The sequence below is a fragment of the Ascidia mentula genome, chromosome 5 (genome assembly GCF_947561715.1).
Source record: "Ascidia mentula chromosome 5, kaAscMent1.1, whole genome shotgun sequence".
In the NCBI taxonomy this organism is placed as follows: Eukaryota; Metazoa; Chordata; class Ascidiacea; order Phlebobranchia; family Ascidiidae; genus Ascidia; species Ascidia mentula.
The window spans coordinates 5,134,536-5,160,630 of NC_138570.1; the positions used below are offsets into that span (position 1 = coordinate 5,134,536).

The window sequence follows — 26,095 nt, forward strand, 5'->3', positions numbered from 1 at the left end:
CGAAACTAAACGATTACTCAAGCGTGACGGTAAAATCACTACAAATGTTTTTATTGTACAAAAACAGTAGTATTTGAGGCCTATAAGGGTTTGGTTGAAACGTTTACATGACCTTTGGCGTGTTTAGTTAGCCTGTACTTAGGCTTACAGTTCATTAGGCTTTGCTTTGCACTGCAGAGTTTATGAATAAATAAAACAACTGTACAAACAATTTTCTTGATTCTTGCAGATTACATTAAATTTTAAATGATTCTGGTCGTGGCCCTGGCCTTCCTATGGGCTTAAACATACCCGCTTCAAATATGACCATCGCACGAAAAAGTACCAAGGATTTTTACAAGTGAGCTTTTAATCGATGCCTCGAAGTCGGGAGGCGATACGATAATGAATGCACGCGGAGCCGAAAAAAACAAAACAAAAAAGGGAAAAAAGAAGAACAAGAAGTAAAAACTAAACGAAAAAAAACGAAATGTCGGTTTGGGAGTCGTTTCTCCAGCCAGCGGAGATCACAAACAATAGAGATATGTACAAAACCAACAGGGGCGCAATGAAACAAAGCGTGGAAATAACAGGCAGATGTTACTTTTGTGGGTAACGAGGGGAAAATGGGGAATATAGCAAAAGGAAATTGGCAGCGAGCGCGGAAGGAAAAGGAAAATTGTCGTCATGACTTTAAGGACAAGCACGCTTAGGTTCCGGAACAAAACGGTTTCATCTTAAGATTTTACTTCGGATTTCGTACACAAACAACAACCGCCTCGCTTAGATTTGGAACCTGCACAATCACCCCCAGTTTCTGGGGGGTCACGTATGTAAGCGAAGACGTTTGTACGTATGACATGGCAGCAATACGTCCTCAATTTTCAACTCTCGGTCAATAACGAAAACGAAACGACGAACGAATCAACAGACAGCATACCCAACGTGTGACCGAAATGCAGTACAGAACATGAAATCAACAAAAGGGCACGAGATTTTATTTGCTGCGGGAAGGCGAGATCTGTGTACATAGAAATTTAATGAAAACGGCACAACTACTTGCTGTACATCGGACGACGAATCAGGCGCGGTAAACACAAAAACGACACGAAGTCGGGAGATGTGTATGTACAGGACACGCAGGACACAAAACATGAACGCTAACGCAGCATCTGTCTCTACATAAACGCAAACCAGGAATCGGCTAAGTTCGTTTGACGGAGGCTCGCTGGTGTTGTGGGTTTTCGCTTCGGGGTTGGAAATCAAATGCGCGACAGAAGTTAAGCAGAAGGTGGGTGGTGGGGGCTGTTATAAAAAGATTTTGGGGGCGCTATGAAAAAGGCCTTAGAGGAAAAGCAGAGTGGAGGTAAAATTGAGGTACATAATAAATCGTATTTAAAGAAACGGGGCTCTTTCGGTTCGTATAATGGGTGTACCGCGAGCAGGAACGTTGGGAATTGCACTTGGGCGTGGCTTTGCGCGAGGGGTGGGCACGGGAAGGACGCTCTGTCTACAACAGGAGGTCGCTCGTGAGCCAAGAATTGTCAGAACTTTCGATAAGTCGTCGCACCTCGTCATTGTCGCTGTCGAAGAAGTCGAAATGGGATTTGCTTCGGCAAGGGTCGGCCAAACCAATTCCGCATCCCAGCGTTATTTGGTCAAGGTCGATGGAGTCTTCCTGCGAATAAAAAAAGGTTTTGTTAGATCCAAAGTTGTTATCAGTACGTTGTAAAGGGGCCACTGCACATTTATAAACACCATTGGTGCCCTGTTTTACACATTGCTTTGCTCACGTTAAATGATGCAGAACATGTACGAGGGTTTGGTCCATTTCGGCCAGGTATATTTCAATGGTTGAAAACTACCGCTATTACCCCATGACGCACCTTATCGTCCAAACCCACGTGGCACTGAGGGCCAGAAAAAACTGTGTTTTTAAAGGGGAGTGGCATGCGCACAGCAGTAAGCAAAATAAACCCAGTATTTCCGGTGCCCGGGGTAACAACTAATGGAAGCCAACGGCGCATTGCACCACGCGCGTGTCGGGTAGATACCACGCGTTCGATATACCTGAACAAACAGGAAACCAAAGGCAGCGTCAGTCCGTCGAGAATATGTCGAGTGTCCATTTCATTTCATTGCGCGATACCGATTCGAACCACATTGTGCGGCTAAACGCAATTCGTGCTTTAATTTCCAACGTATCCAATAACCCACTGTGCTAAATGTAGCGCCCACGCTGAGCTTGCGGTTTGTTTTGGAGCATCGAAAGCGATTCGTTTAACTTCGTCGAGGGCGCAGCCAAATTGCTTGTGTAATAACCTCATTATAACCACACGCAAGTCTTTGATTGACAGCCGAGGTCGAAGCGATGTTACCAGTCGTTCTTGTCTGATCAATGGGTTTAACCAGATACAACACTACCTCAAGTAAAAGTCAGATCTTCAACCAATTACGCACAAACAAACACGATCCGAGTATTTCATCACATTACAACTTTGTTTACGAGGATGTTCACGAGCGCCGAGTGCGTAGGCAATTCGCATGAGTAAACCGTGGAACATGATTCACGGTTAAGCATTCCCGACTTGCACCGTAATTCTCACGCATGGTTGAGGGTATTGTACACAAAGATCCAATGTGCGACGGGTTCACATACTCTTATGTCAATAGAAAGCAGTGTACATACGTTTTCTACGGTCGCAATCGACCGGACAGTTCCTAGAACCACACAGACGAGGCGTTCGTACTAAAACCGCGAAAAATCCCCGAAACGAAGTGTTACACCACTGCTGCTATTTTTACGTACAAAATCACCTGTTGCGTTTTAGCAGTTTCGGTGTAACATTCAACTCGATTGGAGCGCTGTATGCAAACTAAGACGAATTTGCGAAATCATGTACAAATGTTTTGAAGCGAAACGCCGTGCCAAAGAAGGCAGAACATGAGTCAATGCTTTTTAAGTCGGTTGTTTGCGGTAGGCTTGTCGATTTATTTGTACAGCCGCTTCAACATCGCATGAGAGGTGGCGGGGAATATAATAATAGCCAACCGCCGTTATAAACGCTGCACGAATGACGCTGCATTTTCCGCAGAGGATGAAGGGAAAATTTTGTTTTTATCACAAGCGCTATCGAAATTCCCGTTCGGTTATTACTATAGCTTGGCATCAGTTTCGAAAAATCTCGTTAGCATGTAGCAAAATGCCGAGGCTTTGCAACAACAATGTGATTCAGTCCAGAAACTTCCACACGGCGGTCGCGTTACATGTCTTTTATCTTTACAATATCTTTACAATATCACCCACGTTATATCCCGTATACCACGTAACCGAAACCCAGTGGCCGTACCAACAATAAGCGGGATGCCGGTGCTTTCGCAAAGAGACGATGCGACCGAGGTTACTCAAGCGCGTGGGCATTGTGGATCTGGCTTTTAAGGACAAAACGTTCTTTTCTATGTTTTCGTCGCTTGCTGCCGAGCAGAAAACAAGGGCAAACAACACTTTGTCTGTAGGTTTTGGTGGAAATAGCAAACGCAGCAAGTGGCGAGTGCATATTGAGCGAGGGGCTTCAAAACTTGGTTTTTGGTCGCCCCCTGGGCTCTGCGTGCGGGAGGGCGAGTCGAATTGTGTTTGCTCGGTTGGCGGAGGCGCGCGCATGAATAATGCATGGACCAAGCAGTGGTGAGCAGCCGGACACCGAGTGGCATGAAAAATTTACCAACCCTGAGCCAAGGCTCCAAGTAAAAAGAACTGCCACCAAGCTTCGACTTCGGCAACTTGAAGCGAATTGGATCGGACGGGGATTGGTTCGAATATTGACCGCACCAGTTTTGCAGTGCGCGGCCAATGAGCGCAACAAAAGGCTTTTCACTGCGCGGTTTCGGTTTGTGCTGACTGCTCCGAATTACAATCTTTGTTTTCGGCGACCACGCGCGAGCTCGCGGTTGCCTGTTTTCAAAATAAAAGGATATTGATCGCGCGGTACGCGGGAGTTGTTCTTGGTGTGTTTGCGGAGGTCAGTTCACGCTACCTCATATGATGCACGCAACAGGCTATTTCCGCTATATGGTGGAGAATAGACAGCAGGCGAGCAACCAACGCTCGGCAAATTTCAGGTTGTCTTCTGTTCCAAATATGTGCATTTAGGATAGCATTCTTATCTGCCCATTACGAACTGGAAGCACACCTCGGCAATATGTCGATTATCTTTGCTCCGCATTTTCGTCAACGTGAAAACGACAGTTGGTCATCTGTCAGCGCCCCGGCTAAAATGAGAGCGCGGGGTCCAGAGGTCGTCACGGTAAAACGTTTGCGGCGGTGGGGGACATTCGATGAAATATTGAGCCGAGCCTAGGCCTGGCAAAATGCCAGCTGGTCGATGGACTTAAAATTAACGGGTTGTAACTGGAATACAATCAGAAGAAAACCGGCTTCTTTCTGTTTTCCTTCACACTTAAATTGCGTACGACGCAAGCGCTGTCAATCAAATGCGAATAAGAACAAAAAGGGCATCGGACACTTCAGTCTTCTGTATACAATCCCTGTTGTAACTTTGTACTGTCTTCTGTCAATTGAGGGTTGACAGGATAAGGTTGGGACCGGAGTTACCTTCTTCCGTGTGTTTACGCCTCGCGTTGTGGGAAATGCACTGTTTACGTTTCTCTCGTGCTTCTGGCGCTTAGGCTCACCGAAACCAAAACATCCCGCGAACACGGCGTGCCGCGCCACAGCATGAGCGATGGGCTGATGATGCAGGCAAGTAACAACAAAAACACAGGCGCTCGACATGCGACTTTGATGCGGCTCGGCGCCAATGAAAACTTTCAGATACGCAGAAAGGTGCCCATTTTTATCACAATTCGGCGCCTGTTTGATGTTTGTCTGGACTGGCAATCACAAAGCGTTTTTAAGGCCCTATGGACACTTTGCGTCGCCGTTCGTCTGTTGGGGGCGAAGCTGTGGTTTCCGCGGGGGGTCCAACCACAGTTAGTATAGAGTGACGGCGACCTGGGATGCCTGGCTTTTGGGCCTGACATGATAACCGCGAAGGAAAGGGTTTTTATAATTGAATGCGGCATAGTTTGTGAAATGATCGCACGAAAAGAAGTAACAACCATTTAACACCCCCCCCCCCCAAACACACACACACACGAGTGGACGGGATTCAAACGGTTTGCACACTCCGTGCAATGCATTGTGGTCAAACCGAACGCCGACGATAAAATTACTGTTGCGATCCAAATGCATATCTAAGTGGGTCTCGCAAGACGGACGTATTGTATGAAATTCGCATACGCATTTCCCACCACTGAGCAAGCGGATTGAACAAGTTGCCCGACAAGTTTTTAGTCGAATTAAACCGCACCGCTATATTTAGGCACTAAAGCGAAACGCTTCCAACAGAGGGAGGGACCGTCCTGTTTGCCCCGTGCCTAACATCGAAATGGTGTTCCGACTTTGTAGGATATGGAACTATGCAGAAGAGTTACTCAAAACAGGCGCATTTTTCCGACTTGTTAAAGCGTGGTGGCTGGAACAGGAGACGTGAACCTTTATAAAGAAAGTTACACCTCGAGATTTAAGCGCAATCCCTATCATTGTCACAGTGAGGTAAGCTGATTAACCCTTTTCGACGAAAGCCGAAATGTGTCGCCCAAGTGTCGTGATGTTAAGCATAGCCTGTGGCTCTGGCTCCATGCACTGTCAACAACAACGAGAAAACGGACTGCTTATGCAATCCACACATATAGCAGCGACGTAACAAGGTCAATCGTACAAAATCCAGAGTTAAGCTAGACAAGTGAGCCGTATTCTTTGCGTGGATTAAACTTTAGCAGATTAAAGCCAATGCTGGTTCATGAATTCTAACATAAGGTTAAGCCTTCTGTGTCGACAATATACCATAGCAATCAACTAGCCAAAGTGAATTATCTAACGCTCATGACCTGTGATTTTGAGGCCTGTAAAGGGACATAAAGGCGGTTGAACCCAAGGCCTCAACGTCACCGTGTATGAACCGAGCTTTAATATAGCTACGGCGACAACGGGAGATACGGTTCATCATCAAAGTGCATATACGTCGAGCATACAGGGGAAAATACCAACCTACTCGCGCGAGATAAAAACAGGCAAAATTTCCCTCAATTCAATTAATCAAGGAAGCTAGGGCACGCTGATCAATGGCCATTGATTCAGAGCACCGTTGGCTGTAAGTGCCCCGAGTGACTCAGAAGCTGTTGAGCACAGCAATAAGGCTCGTGTTTTTGTTGCAGCCACAAGAGCGCCACTTTTCCCACGCGGCCCGGACCGCGAGCACCACCACAAAGGGGCCAATTTGAGTCGCAAGAACACCGTTGAATTGTCCGGCGTTGCACTGTGGGAATAACTTACAAAGGCTACCGACAGGTTTTGAGATAGTACACAATTGCCAATAAATAAAAGAGACAAATGTGGTGAGTGTGTCAAACTTAATCCTCTGAAAGGTTTAACGTCACTTAACTCTTATCAACAAGCATCTGATTCAACATCGGTTTCGTAGCGACTTGTAATCCTGAATCACACAATAAGTGTCTTCTTTTAGGCAAAACCGCATTCTGGCCACTAGCTCATTTGTGCGCTTAAAGTTACTTAGTAAAAACATCCGCACCCAACAGCATAGCATGTGCTGCCCAAGTGCGCTGTGTGCGCCATGGGTCTTGGAAAAGCAAAACCCCGCGTACATTCCCTTTTCGATCACACAGGGTGATCATGATACTGCAAACACAAACACAAAACCGGTTAAACCCGGAAACGACTGGAGGAACGGGGGGATTACAAAATAGTTGATTGTTTATGTAGAAAAGGGATGACGAGTCCGAGGAAGCGGAAGCTATGACGCACGAACGACGGGCTTACGGTATGCGATTGGTTTATAGTTGTTAACAATTCCAAACGCAAAAACACCTTTCGGAGTTTCATCAGCAATTGTTTGCACAATCGAAGACCCTCTTACATGAAACCTTATAATTCGTTTAGCACGGGGCTCAGAATGGGTTTGGTGCTATTCCAGTCGAGAGGCCACTATAATTGCAACCATTGCGAAAAAATTATGGATAGGTTTACACAAGCCTTTTATTTATACTGTGAGTAATGTTGTTAACACGGTTAAACAAGGCGTTTGATCTAATCCCAGCTGCGCATGCGGTTGCATCAACGAATGCCGTGCATAATTCCAGCCTCTGATGAATGGACGGCTTCCCGGAGATTTTCAGGGCCCTGCGTTTGGCACGTCAAAGGCATCGCCAGTGCCTTTTGCACGGGTCTAAGGTCATGTGGGGGATTAAGAGACTCAAACAACTGCATTGGTCTGAGTGCTGCTTCGCTGTCTGCAGATAACCGTACTTGTACCCTTGTTCTGTATTGTTCAGGCAGGTTAGCGCGCGCCCTCCGCAACATAAACAAACGCGATTGCTGCTCGTTAATCTTGTTTCCCGTGCCGAACCCAGAACAGGGGCTCGTGATACCGAAGTGGTGATAACCGCTCGCCCTTGCGATGCGATAAAAATGGTCAAAAATCAATCAGGATCTTAAAACAACAGCGTGTGGGCTTCATACTAAATGGGCGATTAAACGTTGATTCGTTGTCTCCGTCGTAATGCAGTAATATTTGTAGAAATACATTGCCTGCAACACACCTGGGTCATCAAATGCAAGTCATCCGGCCCACGGCACCCTTCCTAACCGGTAATGCCAATAAAATGTCAAGCAAATGTCGCCATTGCAGCGCAAAACGCTTGTGCGGCATTCGTGCGCCGCTCCACAATTGCCACTCGACTAGCGCTCGGCCGAGGAGTTCTTGGAAAGGCGAGATCAGCTGTTTTCTGTTTATTTTGAATTGGTCCCGTTGTGTCGTCACACCAGCGGCGCCCCCGCCTTATTTCTTTTTTACTCTGAGCGGCTCTCAGTTGCCAAGGGCGGCCTAAAGCTCGCAAGCGCCGGACTCGGGGCTGGAATTACGTTTTGACGCCAAACGGCGAACCGAGCAGTCAGGATTCCCTGACCCTGCTCTACACGATCACCCGATAAGTGCGGCATCAAATTAGTCTGTCAAGTCGGAGGCGGCGAGGCTGTGCGTTTTGCGCGCAGGTCGGCCCATTTAGGGCTGCAGCATTTCGACGCTGTCTCCAGCAAAGGGAAACCGAACAGCACTCGACTCCTCTCGAGCACGTCTGCTGTAACTTTAACACGATGGGCACGGCCTGTCGAGAGTCTGAAAAAGTCGTGAAACTTTCCCCCGTCAAGACCCCGCTCAAGAGTTTAAATGGGCTGGGAATTCCCCAACCGATGACCCCGGGTCACCAAGACCCTTAGGTGGTAGATAAACCTCACTTTATACGTTCGGCTCCAATTAAAAAATCGCACTGCAACAGCAAACAAGTGAAGCGTCTTGCCTTGGGCGGCCCCTTTCTTGGAAGGCTTACGAAACAGTGTACTTGGAGGCGTTGCATAACCAGGCGACGTGTTTACTGTTCCAGCGATGCCGTGTTGTTTTTGAGCTTGATCTGGCGAGTTACATTAATCGTCCAACCGCACAAACTGCCAGCAGGTCTACGAGGTCAGGTGACACATGTATGACGAAGGCAACCGATAAATGGCGCTTTGTAATGTGGCGAAAGTGATCTATGCTGGGTCCTCAGGGCTGATTGCATAACGGGTTTCATCACGAACACGTTGTTTACTTTGGCGCTGTCATCAACCCATTTGCACGCAAAGTACACGGTTATACAAGGGACAACTTTGTTTGTAACTCCAAACTGCAGTTGTTGTCGTGCCCAGTCGCGACAGTTTACGATTGCGCCACCAACGCTTCGCGGTCACACCGCACGCACGCCCGCACGCACCCTTCCTCCTCTTCCAGTAAAAACACCAATTGGATCACAAAAGCGGGATCATTTTATCGGGGCGGGCAGGTCCGGACAGGCCGCCAGCCAATGGCGTCGCAGCAAAATTAGTCATCGCGCTTGGTTATGCTAATGTGGGTGCACTCGTCGCTGCGCGGGCAAGTCTTATCTTGTTTGAATGCTAACGTGTGGCGCAACCTGCAGTCTGCGGTAGGAATAAAATACCGCCCACTACCACAACTATAGAGCACCTTTTTAATGCGGTCATAAACTTGGTCATTACTGGGGCCGTTTGGGCGTTGTTTAGGGTACGGATGACCCAGACAGGTGCCAGTGCGTCGCGCATGGTCCGAACACAATGTGTGGTCTAAAATTAGCCCTTGGTGAAGTTGCCAGGTCCCACTTACGTCACAAACTAGGGCGCGTGAACAAATTGTGTTTTTATGGGAGTGGCTTGCTGGGTGATAGGGGATTTGACCTGCACACCTCGAGGCTGCGGTTGGTTTCACCATGATGTAAGAGTTGTTGGTGTGGAGTAAACTATATCGAAAAAAACCGACGCCATTTACGCCAGTTCAAACATATTTTTGATGCAACATCTGCATCATGTCAGTCGGCAATCTTAGCAATGCTTGTTACAAGTAGGAAATAGCTCCAATACCCAAGCAATGGGTAAAACGTTATCCCACTGTAATCGGACTTGCAAAGCAGTCCAAGTGGGCCTCGGTCAGCTAGACGGGTCGTGCAGCGATTGGTGCACGTTGCCACATTGCACCACGCTGCGCCTTGCCTTGTTATCAAACAAAGCGCACGCTTGTCGACTGATTCAGGGCCAATGGCGCAATCTGCACCCAAGCATGCAAAAGTACGTGAGCAATGCGTGACAGAGACACGGGCGCACTTACGATTTATGGTTGCCCAATAGTTTGTTATGGGGACCACAAGGTGGCACTATGTAAAAATCGAATAAGGATGACATGGCATTTTTGGACCAACTAGCGCTGATCGGTGACTTTTGCACACAAGTCGCTCTAGGCAACGATTTGTGATGCCACGACGACATGCGCTTCAGCGAACGGCAATTACTCAAATTAACGCATTTTTTCTGATCTTGCTCGGTGCAAATTAAAGCTCAATTTCGTACTGGGCGCTGAAGGAGGGACTCCTGAAGACGAATCGAATCGATTTTCGGTGGAAATTCGCCTACACGCCAAGAGCCCACGGAACGCCATCAAAGGAAAACGGTCCCGCAGCGGTCGGGGTCAATATTTGCCCGCGGCTTTACAACTCACGACACAACAGTGGATAAATACGTCACATTCACCACCATTTTTTACCTTGTCATTTGACTGTTTGACCTCAAGGCGAAGAGACGGCCAACCATGTTACGAAAGTGGAAATAACCAACACAAAGAAAACGACTGTCATGGGTTTCGTTAAAGGCAATACGACGGTGATTCATCGCAGCACTGTAAGCACGAGTCGTTTTGTTTCCACTTCCCCTCCCTTCCAATGCTATCGCTTTCAAACAGAGGCTTCTTTGTTTGTTTAAAAGCAAAACCAACGCCCAACGCACCATGGAAACACATTCAACCTCCACCACTTGGAAAACACCGTCCTTTTTATCAAGCGACCCTCTCTTCACGACCAAAAATCAATGCAGGCCTGGTCGTCATTACCACCATTCACAGCTACATAATAACCGTATGACTAATAAGTGTTTGACCAATGTGCGTGCTGTGAGCTTTGTTCATGCGTCAACTGTTACCAAGCAACCATGTCGTGTCTTACGCCACCTGTCAATCATTTGTTCAAGGCGGTGCCTCGCCGAATCCCCGAGTTTCGATAAAGGAGGCAAGAAATTGCGACCACGCGTAACGGGCACGACAAAACCACGACCACGTGGCGAGAGAACCTCAGCGCACGATGTTTCTGCGCGGAAACGGGCAGCGCAAAAATTCCACGGCACCGTTTATATGAAAATTTTTAATTAAAAATGCTTAGCAATTGATACGATTGAGCTTTAATTATCTTTAAATCTTCAAGGCGTTGTGCTGTGTGCACGTAACGCCCCAGGGTCGCTTACACAAGTGCCGGGTAACATATGGAACACGGAAAGCCAAGCACACGCAATAGCCGAAAAACGCGCCAGCCATATGTCGATTTGGTGGTTAATGAAAATCGTAAATGTTCCTACTGTGCCAATGGGTTTACTGGCTCACGGAATCTTGAGTCGCGAAAATCGCAGCAACGCGATATGACAGGCAAATGCTGGCCAGATTTCCGGGATAACCCCCCAGTACAGTTGAAAACGTGACTTCGCGAGGACGCAAAGACTTTCTACGAGAGTCGGTACCAAGAAACGCATCCCCACGTGGCACAGTGTGGGCTCTTGGTACAGTTGGCGCCACACCGAGGGCGGAAAGGCGGGTATTTGCGGGTCAACCGTCGCGTCGCTCCAACAATGCCTGCCCGAGAAAAAGTAAACTATTGCGCGCCCCCGTTTCCTGTGCCCCCCCCCCCCATAAAGGCGGATTCCCCACGCGTTTTTTGCCCTCTCCCCTCCGCGAGGGTGACAGTTTCAGGCACGAGGGTGAACACAAAACATGCCCAGAGGAAGTAATTTGCAGCGAGACAATGGGGCCAGCGACAACAGGGCTGACAGCGCACGGAGATGGGGTCGATTCAAAACCAACCGCTGCTTTTTTCCACTTTCGCATTCACGTACGACAGGGAAGGAAAAATGAGGTCGAGGCGAAAAGTTGCCTTCATAATTTATTCACAAGGTAGGATTGCCTTACGGGGACCCTGTATTCGTGTTGGAGTCAATTTTCCAGTTGGGTTTGCGTCAAAAGAACGCATTCGAACGAGCTGACCGTGCACATAAAATTTCTCCCTGCTACGAGGGCGAAATCGATATCTCCGCCCTGGCCTTATTTCAGTAACGAATACGAAATGACCGCAGTATACGGTATTACCCTCGAACATGTTCTGATAACGTAATATTCAAATCGAGAAGGGCTCTTACCTGTTGTGTGTAGATTAATGTGAAATACAGTTGGTGTGCGACGTCAACATCGTAGATGAAACATGAAAAATAAGAAAAATAAAACACGGTTAGCCTAAACGATCATCGAGTTTCATTACATAACAATACACTAATAAAAATGCGAGACAGTCACGCTGCGGGCAGGTGTCATGTTAGGGTATAGAGCAAATCTTTCCGCTGTAGGCGATACGGACGAACCAACAAGCCCTGCAGAGCGGAAGCGTATACACGGTATTAATGGGTTTGGATCGGTTACTCTAGCCCAGGTGAGGGTGGGTTTCAGCCACTGGTTTGACGTTTACAACGCTCCATTACCCCCGACAAGCCCCAGAACAGAATGATATAGTCCACGTGTGTATACTTTTGCAGTATCGCCGTGTTTCGTATATACCCTTAGCTTGCTTTGAGTTAAACCGCAGCAAGGATCGGTCCATTTGGATAAAATAACAGGCAAGTAAGTCAGGGGAAATGATCTTGGCCTTGCATGAACTTAGACTCACCCTCCATTGCACTAAATAATGGGAGCACGTGGGAACAGACAGGAAGAGAACGGTTTGTGACGCAATAAGCGCTATTGTGAACTTACAGTCAAGCGCGTCGCGACGAAATGTTCGTGCGCGCGTCCCATTAAAGTAACAACACGACAATGGTGCCACGCCACATAACGCCGTGGTCCTTGGCGACACGGGAGCTCACGCGGTTAATTTTAAACAGGCGACGCATTTTTTAGCAGGTGCAACACGTGTTCAGAAGTATATGAGTCACATGGTACTCACGCGATATCCTGTAATTTGTTTAAGGACACAAGGTCATTTTTAGCCTCATGTTGTAATGGTGATAGTACGTTGCGTCATGGTCGTATTCAAAAACGTCCTATGCATGCAAGTGATATACGAGGTGATTTCCTTTTATTCATCAATAAGATTTTCTCATAATTTTCCCAGAGTTTTTGACTGGCTGAGCAACAAAAATTAACGCACAGGTTAAGACTAGCGGCTCAACTGGCTGATCCACTCTGCCTTCACGTTTCAATTGTTTTTGCGCACGCAGGATTACGAGATCCCCACAGACGTGCGGGTAAAAACATGACCTTTATCGGCGCAGGCAAACTCCGCTACGACCTCTGCGGTCCTGGAATCACGCGGGGAGAATCTGTGGCCCACGAAAGCACAGCACATCACTCGCACTCGCTTGGCCCGAGCCCACAAGATAAAACGTCAAACCCAGAGATTGGTTTATCGGTGACTGTGCTCTTGTCGTCAGAGATACTGTGTCGTGCGGAAAGGAGTTTAAGAGGCAATTTCACACAGGGCTTGTGGAATAACTAGGCGTGGCGCGTGGTTTGAAAGAATTTGAATGAAAACTATAAACACCGCATACACACGACAATTATTGCTGCATTATCAATTTGGCTGTTGTTCACGTAACACTAGTCCCCCGTTGAACTTATACATGGCGTGATTAATGCCAGACTGCACACACACCCATGTGACAGAGCGACAAACACCACATTGCGACGTCACAATGTCCCGTTTCCGGCGCCAGAAATTGCCTCTTTCAGCAACCTAAGTGTTATTATGACGCGCTATTCATTGTGACGTAATAACGACTTTACTTGTGAACGCGGGGTTGTTCTATTTTTAAGTAAACTGTGACTTTTATTTGCATTAATCTGCGTAAAGTAACCTTTAAAGTCGAATGATTCAGCATGGACAATTGATGACGTTAGTATCAGTTGTGGGCGTTGGTCGCACGGGATTGGTCGCGTTGTGACCACGCCCCCATTTATTTCACAGTAGTATTACTACCTCTCCGACGTCAGATCCTGCGCCACGTGGTAATAACGTCATAACATGCCCGCGTAATGGAAACTTTCTCTTCTACTAGTTCAATTGCATCAGCAATAGTAACATATTGTAAGTCAAGTATAATTTTTGATAGAAAAGTAACGTTTATTCCGTGTCAAGTGGAAACAGGGTAACTATATAGCCACACATTTTGCTATATTACTAACGCTTTAAAATGAAACGTAACATTTTAAATTGCTTCTCTGTGCTTTGCTATCTATACACAAAGGGTAAGAGCGGTCGAGCCCATAAAATTATTCTCGGGGCGTGACATATTAGCCATTACCCTGAAACAGCTCGCGTGATAATGAGATGGTAAATATACCGTTGCCACGAGGTACCCGGAAACCTGAGAGGCGAGCGAATGTTACCAGGACGACTGGCGGGCACTTGATCCTTACCTCCGCGGTTAGATTAATTGCGGGTCGCACGCGGAAGATCAAACGACAGCGCTTTAAACATGAAACCGCCGTCGCGAATCTGTCGGAAGTCGCAAGTTCGGCGATGACCCGCGAATGTCCGGCCGAAAAAACGCCTGTGCGTGTTCTTTGGGCGGGGATTAAGAGGTGTGACGACGTTGCGTTTCTACTCTTGGGAACGATCGAACGATTGCCGCTCCGCTGAGTCATAGAAACAGTGACTTGTTCGGTTTTCAAATTGCAAGCGATTAAACAGGAATTGTCGCTTGTCGGTCGATTGGACCAAAACAATCGGTGCAGTTTCAGAACGATGAGGGGGAAACGCAGCTGTCATGACCGCTTTCTCGGTAACAGGTTGTAAACCCAAGCTAATAAGCTCGGTGAACTTTCTAAACGCCGTGAAATGTGCCATTGCCTGGAAACACAGCGGGCAGCACCGACCGGTTGTAAAAGTTTGGCCTCGCCGCGGGACTCTATTAAATTTAATTTCGACGTCGGGGCTGCGGGTGCCGACAACATTTAACTTCAAGGATCAAACGGACATCACTGAAGAGTCGCCACAGAGGCTACGCGAGCGATGGTGCGCGGTTTATTTACACACCCTCGGAGACAGCGTTGTCGTTTTAATACATCAGTTGCGATCTACAAATAGACACCGTGTCTCCATTCCGCGTGGGCCAATTATCCCAACACGGGGAGAGGGGTTGAAGAAAAACCAGACTATTTGCTTAGATGCCTGTCTTGCATTAGCAACGATGTATTTTGAATTCCAAGTTCAAAGTCGGTTGTGAGCTTAAATCGACGGGTTGTGGAGCCTATGACATGAATGACCAAACAAGGTTCCCACGATTAATTGGCAATCGGGTACAAACCAGCGGCGAAATCAAATAGGCGTACAACGCGACGGCGCGGTAATTGTATCCGTGACATTGTAGCGGTTTCGCATGAAACAGCCTTAAATCGTCTCTCGCTGTTGTCTGGTTGCTGTGAACGCAAGCAAACCCAGACGATCACACAACAAACGCCAATGAACGATCGGTGAAATTGTCCGTGGAAGACTTCGCGTTGCTTCGGTGTGAAAGCCGATTGTCGACGCCCAGACTGCGGAAGCGACCCCGAGGAAACCCAAACTACATTGGTCGGCGCACAAGAAGCTCAGACGCACTCTCATTGGATTCAAAATTGCACTCCACAGCGAAAAGGCTGGGTGGACAGAACCGAACACGTGACAAGACACTCTGACCCAATTCCTAGCACGAGAAGCGCTCTTCAATGCCGAGCAGCCAAACGTTTGTGCGTTCTCCACCGCTGAGCGCCAATAAACTGTCGATGAAGCGCGCGCGTCAAATGCCAGGAAACCGGCTGGTCGCTCGGAAAAGCGCCAGAGCTTGCTTAATTACATAAGCACCGGGCAATCGATTGCAAGCTGAGGGTCGGCAATAGGCGGCATTATCGCACGCGGATGCGAGGTTGGAAAATGCCAACGAGGCTCTCCGAGTCCATTCGATGAGCGCACGACCCAGGCAGTGCGTAAGGACCCCCGCTTGCTTTGATGACATATAGCGAGTGGTTGACACGGCGATGAGCCAGCAGATGGGCAAGAAAACATCGAGATGTCGTCGTCCCGCACCGAACGAGATTGATAACTTAATGTAGGGTTTCAATATTTCCTCGTAGCCTCGCAGGCAATGATCTGCTGTCTTGTTGATCATATATTAACAAAAAGTGACGTTGCTATTCCCAAAAGGCAGGTGCAACTGTAAAATCTCATGGGACCAGTCCGGTAGTCCGCTCCCAGGGGCAACCGCCGCGCGAGCACCTGTTGTCGCCAATTGTGAGGTCATGGCTCAGGCAAAGAGCTGTTAATAACCCGAACGACTGAATGTACGGGATGGAAATTGTCATGACGGCGACGATTGTACAGCCAGTCATGTATTTGCTCAATGGTTAACATTAATCCCGACACAATACATAAAGCAGAGGACTTCAAAAGAGACGCTGACGTTTGAAACGTGGGGAATTGGAACCATAGGCGTGCAGAAATAGGCGCCGAAATCGCGCTCGGAACACGAAAACCTCGAGAAGTCGCTTGTTCACAGAGGATTAGCCGCAATGCGTTGAGCCTCCCTCATCTCCGTTGTTACCCTACTCTCGGCATGACGTCATACAAGGGGGCACTCAAGGGGCCCCTCGACCCTTGATCGAATTTGGCGACGGCGCTGGTTGTGTAGCGTGACGCGAAGCGGCGAAAGCGAGGCCAGGTGCTTGTGTGTTTTGTGCAAACCAAACAGCATCGTTTTCTCAACTGTCGCCGGACGCGTTATTGTAAGTGATTGGAGGCTACTCCCGTCCCAATACGGCCTACTCCATTGCGCGTGACATTTCAGGAAAGCATATTACTTGGAAACTGAAGAATCGGATGGCAGTTTAAAGTTTCGTTTTCACGGCTTTAGCTCTTGTCCAAGTTGATTCCAAAGCGGATTTTGATGGGACCAAGTCTATAGATTGGTCGATGAAACGCGGTGCGTCCGAAGCATTAGACGAACGCATTTCGACTTGTTCTGACGTCAGCGAGGATCCGACAGCTATCGCTCGAGCGTCTAATCCCAACAATTATGGTTGGATTTCCGCGACGTGGGCGCCCGGGGGTATCGGTGTTGCACCTAACTGCCTCTAATTAAATCGATATTTGACAAATCGCTATCATAGCGATAACAAGGTGATTAGGTCTAGTTTTAACATGTTTTCAATGACGACCTTTACCCCGTTAAAAGTTGCCTCCTATTAGCATTCCACGTGCGTGATAGGCACTGGTACGTGGCCGGTAACTGGGTCCAGCGTTGTGGAAATGTGGCGCTAAAGGCCAGCGGCTGTGCTCGGGACTGATATGGTAACGGTCGAATGCAAATGTGCGACTAGACGGGGGAAATATCAACACGAGCCCGGAAACAGAAAAAAAATCGCGTATGAAAAAGTCTAGGAAACGTGCAAGGCAAAGTGGGCAACCACATTCGCATTTCCGTTCGGTGACGTGTACGGGCGATGACGCAACAGCTTCCACCCATCGCAAATCTAAAGCCGGGAAACAAAAACTTTACACACATGAAGAAATCGAGATCTGCACTCCGATGACGCATGTCAGAGAACACCCAGGTCTTCATCTCATTTGGGCGGTGTGTTTGATATGTGGCCTGGCGTGGCCGTTACGCTGATTGTTTCGCAAATATATCGACGTCGCTCGAGTGTCACGCGGTTTGAGCACACATGAAAAGAGTTTGAAAGCGCGAAGGGCGCGAGTGTCGAGAGTTCCAAATGAATACGTGCCGAGGGACAGGTGACTAACGCGACATTTGTCACGTGGAAGTTCGCGACGAGGTCGGAAGCAAAATCGACTAACTTGTGCCTTTCCAACGAGAACCCCGCCTCTCCAGGCAGACATATGCCGCCCGCTCAGCGCAATCTCTCTCCGAGCGACAGATGGTCTGCTGTTTGTCCCTGCGCCACATAGAAAGGCGGTTCGCGCTTTTGAAAACCCATTGCGAAAAATCAGTGACCAGCTGACCAGCGTGACACAATCGAGTGAGAGCCATCTGCCCTCACAATATGTTTTACGATTGTTTGTGGACAGGCCCTTTGCCAACGCTCAGAGACGAAACACAGAAGGCTTTTATTACGTGGACCGCAAGACAGAACGCCCTTGGCGTGACAGTCGTTCGTGGCCACCAGGCCTGCTCTGGCAGTCCACGATCGCAGTCAAAACATGACCAATTCGACGAAAAGTATTTGTTAAAGGTCGTAACAGGCGTGCTTTCACATCAGCACAAAATCGCGTGGAAAGTTGGTTAATTTGCGACAATCAGTCATCGTCCTGTACAATGATTGGTGAAGGCCGTACGTCGTTGCGCGTTGATCAAATACTTGGGCAGCGTGAGCGAAACCTGGCCCTTTCCAGAGAGAAACGTGAAACGAGTTTCGTAACGCGGAATACGCAAATTATTAACCAATACTGGTGAGGTGAAAAGTTCAACTCCACATTCTGGAGAGCAACATCTTGCGGAAAAGCAGCCGAAGAGGCCAAAGTCAATAATATCTTGTTTTTCAGCAACGGCTTAGAATCCTGCCCCTTGCGCAGCAGGTCGAACAACAATGCACCTGCCCAAGGGCAGCTGGTGCAGTGTAAAGACAGACAGCCGCATGCCAACCGCTTTGCGGTAACCTAGGGCCCGACGAGCTGGGAAAACGCGATAGACGGTTCAGAGTCTCCACTGTGCGACACATTCCGCTTGTTTTTGTTTGCCTGCAGCACGGGAAGCTGACTCACCGTTTTCGCTCGCTGCAGCATCGAAATCAACAACCGAACGCCCGAAAAAAACGCCCTCATCACGCGATGGATTGATCGCGATACGACGTCGACCAAACCCCCTACACTTTTATTTGTTTCATCACGGGACGACCCAGTTCGCCAGTTCAAAACAGACTTGGAAATTATCTGATCACAACAGGTCTACCCTCTACCGCAGGCGCGGGTTTCCAGTACCAAGGTCGGTAACCTCGCTTGCGCCACGCGGTTTATCACGTGACAGGAGTCTTGTTATTGGGTCCCAGTCGCCCAGAGGGGTTTGTTTTTCGCAGACGGTAGTAAACAGGCGATGATGATCCTTGATCGATGATTTCGACGTGTGTGGACTTGTTGTTTAATTCGCCTGCACTAACACGCCGTGCATAAACAAGCAGCGCTATGTAAACAAGTGTTTATACCAGAGTAAAAGTCAAAGCAAAGTTCCGAGGTATGTTAAATGTCCCACTTAACGAGCATAACCTGCGCGTTCGCACTGGCGTTGATGCCCCGCCCACCAAGTGTTTGTGTCGACCAATCACGTCCAGCGAACTCACTGACCCGAGTGTCGGGAGTGGCGCGTATGCGTAACGTGGAAAACACTCAGGTCGGTGTTTTCATCGTGCATCCACGATCCCGCGAGTCACGTGATACGGGCGCCAGCGAAGCGGTAAACATGTTTAGGTGATTTTCGAACGAAACTCACCAAAGATTTACGCGCGGTGCGCAAAAGCGACGCCAGGCATCCACGTAAACAAGCTCAACATGGATGCATGGATATTCACTCCACAAGCCTTCAGATCGATACAAATTGCCTGAACCTATTGACCTGGCCTTGCATTTTTCCCATTTAGCCTGCTCTGCCCTTTTGCAAACTCGCAAGGGAAAAAAAGACAAAGTTTTGGCCGTTCCATAACACGTGACTGGAATTATGTAAGCCAAGGACCGCAGGGTTCGAAATGAGGTTCATAACTCGAAACAAACAAAACCCTCATGTTTCGGGGTATGTGTTTTTGAGACTTGTTTTGCCCGAGGGGATTCAATCGCTATTATTCCAATACTACTCCAACGTCAGCGCAATGAATCTGAGCCACAGACCGTGTAATGACGTAGCAAGACAGCGAGGACAACATTTCGGGGAAAGCGCTTGCTAATTGTAAAGTTAATCTCGAACGATTACGCGACTCACGAGGCAAGGTATGACGCACAACGCATGGCCCGTGGATAAGGCTTTGACACTGGATAAAATAAGTGATAACACTGCTGATTAATAACATACTATATATATATACATATTTATATATGTAAGAATGCTTATAATGGTCTCGATTTTGGTTATACGTTTGACGTAAAGCGCCCTGCATGGGTTACGAGCGTTGCAAATGAAAAGTTTCGCCTTTGCCACAGACCATAAACATTCCGCGGGAGCTGGCGTGACGCACAGCCGTGACGTAACAATGAGTTTTCCGGGCGCGTCTCGCGTACTACAAACAAGCAAAACAAATTAGGATTCGAGTCTGACAAAACGTTGCGCTGGTTTGAAAAAGAGCCTTCGTTACAAGTTTTCAATACTTGTCGGAATCAGGCTAAATTTAGGCGTTGGCACCCAGTCTAACGGTTGGCCAGAGCCGGAACGAAAACATACGCTAGGGAAATCCGCGCGCAATCACAACAGAATCTGTGATCGGCTACTGCTCTTTGTCAAGGAAATGAATTTTGTCGAAAGTAAAAAAACTCCAACACTTGTCGCCTTGCGGAAACTTCCATAAACGGTCAATTCCGCCCCTCGTGACGTAGGCAGTGAGTAACCGGAGCACAATGACGTAATCAGTCCGTCGCGTACAACCGCTGAAGTAGATTCAGCCGCTGCTTATGCTTTAGGTATCTCGAAAGCGCGGAAGGTGGGAGAAAGGGAGGTGCGTGAAGTCAACTGGGTACACGGGGACTTGAAAGTTGTCCTAACCGGCTGGTCCACTTCCGACAACCAAAACTGCCTTGTGGCTCGCGCGTGAGAAAGTGTCTTTCCTGTTGACATGCGAAGCGCCCGGGGACAGCATGTTTGGGAACGTACGCGAGGCTGCGCGAAAATCCCCCTAGTCTAAATAGAGGGTGGTATTTAAATACGACTGGGACGTGCTCGTTACTAGCCTAGTCACTGCGAAAGACTGGGGGAGACGAGTGGGCATAACATTTCAGCCAAAACTAATCACGCAAGTGAATGAAACCAAATGGATGTAACTGACGCCAGTCGAAGTCCCCCAAGTCGTTCTCAGGCGGCGTCTCGGAAAGCCTCAATAACCACTCAAAAGCGCTTCCACTTAAGAAAGGAACGCCACTTGTTTCAAGACACAAAGCACCCACTTCACCTATTGTATACAATAAGAGACCCAGAACAAAGTGGAAAAATCCAAAATGCGACCGAAAACAAGCACATGAGGTCGCGGTATATTGATAAGACATTTCGAAAGGGCAACGCATTTAATACAGAAGGCTCATCATCGCTTAACATGTAATTTCAATTTGCGCTTCCGTTGTGGTGGTGCGGTTTGCTTCCAAACTGTGGCAATTAACTCCAGCGCTTCGACGCGCGGCTTTACGACGCGATGCAGCCATTGCAAACAGGAGCAGATTCGCGTGGATTCCAGTTCGCTGCGCCACGCATCCGGTCGTATAATGGATTTACCGCATCACCAACACAACCGCAGTGGCGCGAATAGCCGTTATGCCGCAAAAGGCGTGCCCAGCACCGAGAACATTGGGCTCAGGCAAGCTCGATTCATTGAGAAGGCGAAAGTGCCACAAAGGGACAAAACTTGACCCCAAGCGTAAATACACAAGCCGGGCCATTGTGACACTGCTGGGTCGACTCTGGCCCTTAGTGTGCTCTGTGCCGAGGCTACTATGACAACCGGGAGACTTATGAAACGTTACAAAAGCGAGAAGCGCGTCGAGGCCGCCAGCGGGTTATATGATACTCCTTGCTCGCATAAAAAAATAACCATAAGGGTGAGGTCGTATAGCCGCCCTGCAACGTGCTGGCTTCTGACCTTGTTACAAACAATTTCCACGTGCGCGCAACGCTGTTTGAAAGTTTCTAAGAATTAATAATTAAACGGGCTCCTTACGGTCGGTGTGAGTTTGCAGAACGCGCACCGGAGCTAGAGAAAGTGCAACGACACTGGTATATGCAAACTACACGAGGATGGTACAGCTGCGCGCCGTTGGAAAGCCCGAGTAAAATGTTTCAAACTACCTGGTCCATAGGGCACAAACCACAGTGAGTCAATACAATTAAACCCATTAGGGTTCGCATAGTTGGGTGTCGTGACAAGGAGGGAAGGCATCACACAGCTGACAGCATCCCGCTCAAAGGCGACGCGGAATTTAGTGGAAGGCCCATTCTCGTCAATCGCTTTCATCGCTTCGTGTAATCCGAGATTTCCGCACAGTTTAAATTGCCGGCTTTTGCTGACAGTAAAACGACTCAAAGTGCGCGGGGCAGGTTTGTCATTAATTAGCAAGAATCTCGGGCTTTCAAAAAAGTGGGTTTTTACTATGAAAATCGCGCTCTGAAACAAGGGCAACGTGGCGAGCTCCCACGAGGCGCAGATGTTTTAACAGTCGCCAAGGTCGCCAGATGAGTAAGCGTTACACGCCTTGCGGGTTAATAAACAGCACAGCAACATTGCACAGTGTGGCATGCTTGACAGTACCACAAATCAACTAATACCGATGGCCGCCTTATGTCAAACTTGGAAACATTACCCCGAGCATTTAAGAAGCGACCTCCTTGTACTTAACTGTATCACAAAGTTGTACGCTGACTTGGCGCAATGTAAACTGGAAACATTGGTTTGAACCATTACTGAAAACCGCAATGAGTTTCACTCAGCTCACAAAGCCTCAAGCGGAGTGGTAAAGGGAAATCTACATGGCGACGCCTATTTGGGGAAACCGCACGGTGACTCACGGCCTGACGGGTCTATGAAACAGGCGTTGGGTAACCGATAGTTCTGTCGAAACTATCTTTTTCCACAAAACGATGAGTTTTTAATGGACGCCATGGACTTTGCTCACAATACCTGCCCGCAGCGTTTTCCGTGAGAAAGTTCGGATAACACATGACAGATATATGCGGGAGAAACGCGGCTTTCCTGTAAGTTAACGCGATTATCGACCTGGCTTACCTGAATTTGCTGTTGAAAACAGTTGCTTCCCAGAGCTTCACACATGATCCGCGTGTCATTCGTACTGATAACGTCCACTTCCGTCTTCGGCGTAACACTGGATGACGACTGCACACAACCGTTCACAATGCTGACGCTGCTAACGTTTTCCTGGTCGGGGTGGACCTTGGCGATGGGCACAAATCCGTTCGTGTAACAAACCACGGTATGTTCCTTGTTGTTGTGGATCTGCGGTGCGCTCCCCGGTCTGCTGTTGGTGGTTGCAAAAGGGACGTTTGCTCGAACCTCAGACGTGCTCGGGACGAGAATGAACTGACGGCTTCCTTCGGCGACGGCGTGGATGAGAGTGCCTTTCATCAGGCCGATCTTCGGGCTCATTTGTTCGTCTCGTCTGGTCGTTGTTTCGGATTGCGTTCGTGGGCGCTTTCGCGGCGGAGCTGGAGTAGCGGTGAGACTGGATAGTCCGGCTCCGCTCGGTTCGACCTTGATCGTTACTGTCGTTGTTGAGTTTTCGACAGCCATAGCACCCTGGTGTACGCTGCTAGGCGTAAGAGCTACTTGGATCGGATTGAAAATGGCTTTTGACACTTGCTGAGGCTCATAGGGAATGTTGGTGGGTGATGTAGGCCCGGCCATCGCGACGGAGACCTTAGGCTGGTTTGGAACCACTTTACGTTTGCGAGGGCGTTTGGATGACGGACTTCCCCGCGAAACGCCGAGTTTTGGGACAGGGGCGATCTCTGGGCTGTCGACCTTAGCCTCCTTTTCGTCAGCGGCTTTTTTGCCCTGTGGGCCTTTGGCCTTCTTTTTCGGCTTGTACTTGTAGTCGGGGTGGTCGCGCATGTGTTGTAGACGGAGACGCTCGGCTTCGATCATGTACGGCATCTTTTGCGACTCTGGCTGCTCTCGCCACAACTTGCCAAGGTTGCGACTGATCTCGGCGTTGTGAACATCCGGCGTCTCCTCCATAATCTTTCGTCGCTGGATTTGCGACCAGATCATGAAGGCGTTCATCGGCCTCTTCACGTAACCAGGGCGGGCGGCCAGCTTTTTCTGGCTGCTGATTGATGGTGGAGGCAGCTCGATTTTGGTGTCCGGCAAGTTATTGAGCTCGGCCAATATCTCAGCCATCTTGCTGTCGTTGCTGCACTGTGGCATATTATCCTCGAGCTCGGTCTTTATTTCTTGCTTCAAGACGACAGGTGCGGGTCCGTTTACTTTGGCTAAGTTCCCATCAAAAACGTCGTGAGGGGCGTCTTGCATTTCAGGGCAGTTAATGCACTCCAGCGTAGGTGAAGGCGATGACGCGTGAAGGCTGCTCATGGCCTTGTGTTGGCTGAGTCTGCGATTCGTGACAACTTCTTCTTCATTGTCAATTTCACTCTCATACCCCATGCCAGAATCAGGGGAGCCCGGAGGTTTTGTAATATGTCCGCGGGAACCGAGGCTCATGTAGACGGCAGACATCGCTTCAGAGCTTGATGTGCTCGCGTTTTTTGGCTGTAACATGTTTGTGATGAATTCTTCTGACCTTTACGTCCTTCGTTTGTGCGTTCGACGAAGTAAATCCACGGGGTTGGTACAGAAAACGATGGAAACAGTACACAGTACACAGAACTAAGCGTATATATATATTCTGGGTCGTTAGTTGTCGCACGCTGCGAAACGACGAAAAGGCAGCTAGTGATATGATCATAACCAAAACAGGAAATTTACGTCAGCACAGGCGCTGGTGGCCATTAAGTATTATTCAAAACACCTCCAGCGGCACTCGCTGCCGATTTGCGTAAAAACTCGAACGTTGTCAGTCGACACTGAAGCCTGGTATCATGTAACTGTACTGCAATAACAGCGTCGACATCACGAACAACAAACCAATTCATAACATCCTGCCTTCGCGGGCGCGGAGGGCGGTTACAGTTAACAATATCACGTTTTGCTGGTACCTATCAGTTGACAGCCAATCTATCAGAGGTAATAAGCAGGGCTACGTAACAGCAGACCTCGGTATCATGAACTGTCCAGAACTTACTATGTTGCTGGACCACGAGTTAGGAACCCGTGTACGGCTCGATCGAAAGCCTACCCATATTCTGTCTGTAAACCTAGTTAAACGAAGACCTTTCAGGCACGCTGTCAACTGACAAATAACCCGTTCCTATTGCTGGCGGGCGCTTAAGACGAAAGTGGAAATGAGCTCTCGCCTTTTTTTCTCGCGCCCTTCTCTCCTCGTTGTCGTGACGTAAACGCGATCAGCTGGTATCCGAACGCCGTATCAACCACCTGATAATGTTGACAGTTCTGGCCACGGATTTCTGTTAGCCCGAGGCCTTGCAAAGCACATATATACATCGTGCTTCACAGTTTCTTGCCGACAGCAGCTCGGAGATAATGGCCGTAGTAGTGCGCGGGTGACATATGCCTCTCGCAAAGCCATATGCCTGACTGGTTTTGTTTTGTCGAAGGAAAAGATATGTCACTAATTTGTCATAGTTACTGGACCGATTCAGAGCTCTAGTGGGCGTAGCCGGAGGTTTTTCTCCTTCCCTCTAAGCTATCGAAGCATATGTTGCCTTCCACTTTCTAAAGGTAAACGTAGCAAATTAAAATTGCCACCTGCATGTGCCAGCTGTTGCGACAAGAATCGCCAACCGATTCCTGCATACGTTACTTGCGCAGTCGAATTCTCCACAACCAAACATATACTTGGGTTTAACTGACAAACACACCATCCACTAAAGGATAATGGATAAACTCATGGGCGTGGACATAGACATGTATCAACACCGTGTACCAGGACGTAATAAACTGGAGAGTTTTAACGTATTACCATAACATAACAGAAATTCGTGTAATCCGACTTTTCGTTGTAAAACGCGTCCGACTATTACCAACTGGTCCTTTCCACTGACTAATCATTACGTTGCTAGATCGTGTTTTGTTTTGCTTGGGCGTCTAAACAAATAACACTACGCGCTCACGACCGACCGACCACCCGCCCGCCCGCCCGCCCGCCCGCCCGCGCGCAAGCTGCCTGTGCTGACTGCGCTGGATTTGGGACTGGCCTCGCCACCAATAATATTCGCGCACGCCACTCCTAATCATTGGAGGGCATTAACGCGACCTAGTTTCGAAGCTTGGAATTGATTGACACGCTTTCGTCGCGGGGTCCGGGAAAAAGAGCTATAGCGCATGGACGCCTCAACGGGAAAGGAAAGCAAAGGGGCGTGGTTTTACTTAGGTTAAGCTCCCATTGTTTTGTCACAATTCTCGTAGGCAAAGCACGCCCAATACACAATGAGGACTGTGTTCCAACAGAGCGTGGTATATGTGCAACGCCCAAGCGCATTATCTGTGTGTGAACGTGATGTGTTCAGCGTTGCTAAGGCGTTCAC

At 48.6% G+C, this 26,095-nt stretch overlaps 1 protein-coding gene across 1 annotated transcript; it reads right to left on the reverse strand.

Moving 5' to 3' along the window:
* Window positions 1-337: 337 nt before the first annotated feature.
* Window positions 338-24,372, reverse strand: LOC145901866 (uncharacterized). The gene is made up of 2 exons (XM_082989673.1): window positions 22,701-24,372; window positions 338-1,657 (listed from the first exon to the last, which is right to left on the reverse strand). The coding sequence occupies exons 1-2, from the start codon at window positions 24,207-24,209 to the stop codon at window positions 1,490-1,492; spliced, it is 1,677 nt and encodes a 558-aa protein (XP_082845799.1). The 5' UTR covers window positions 24,210-24,372; the 3' UTR covers window positions 338-1,489.
* Between the last annotated feature and the right edge of the window lie 1,723 nt (window positions 24,373-26,095).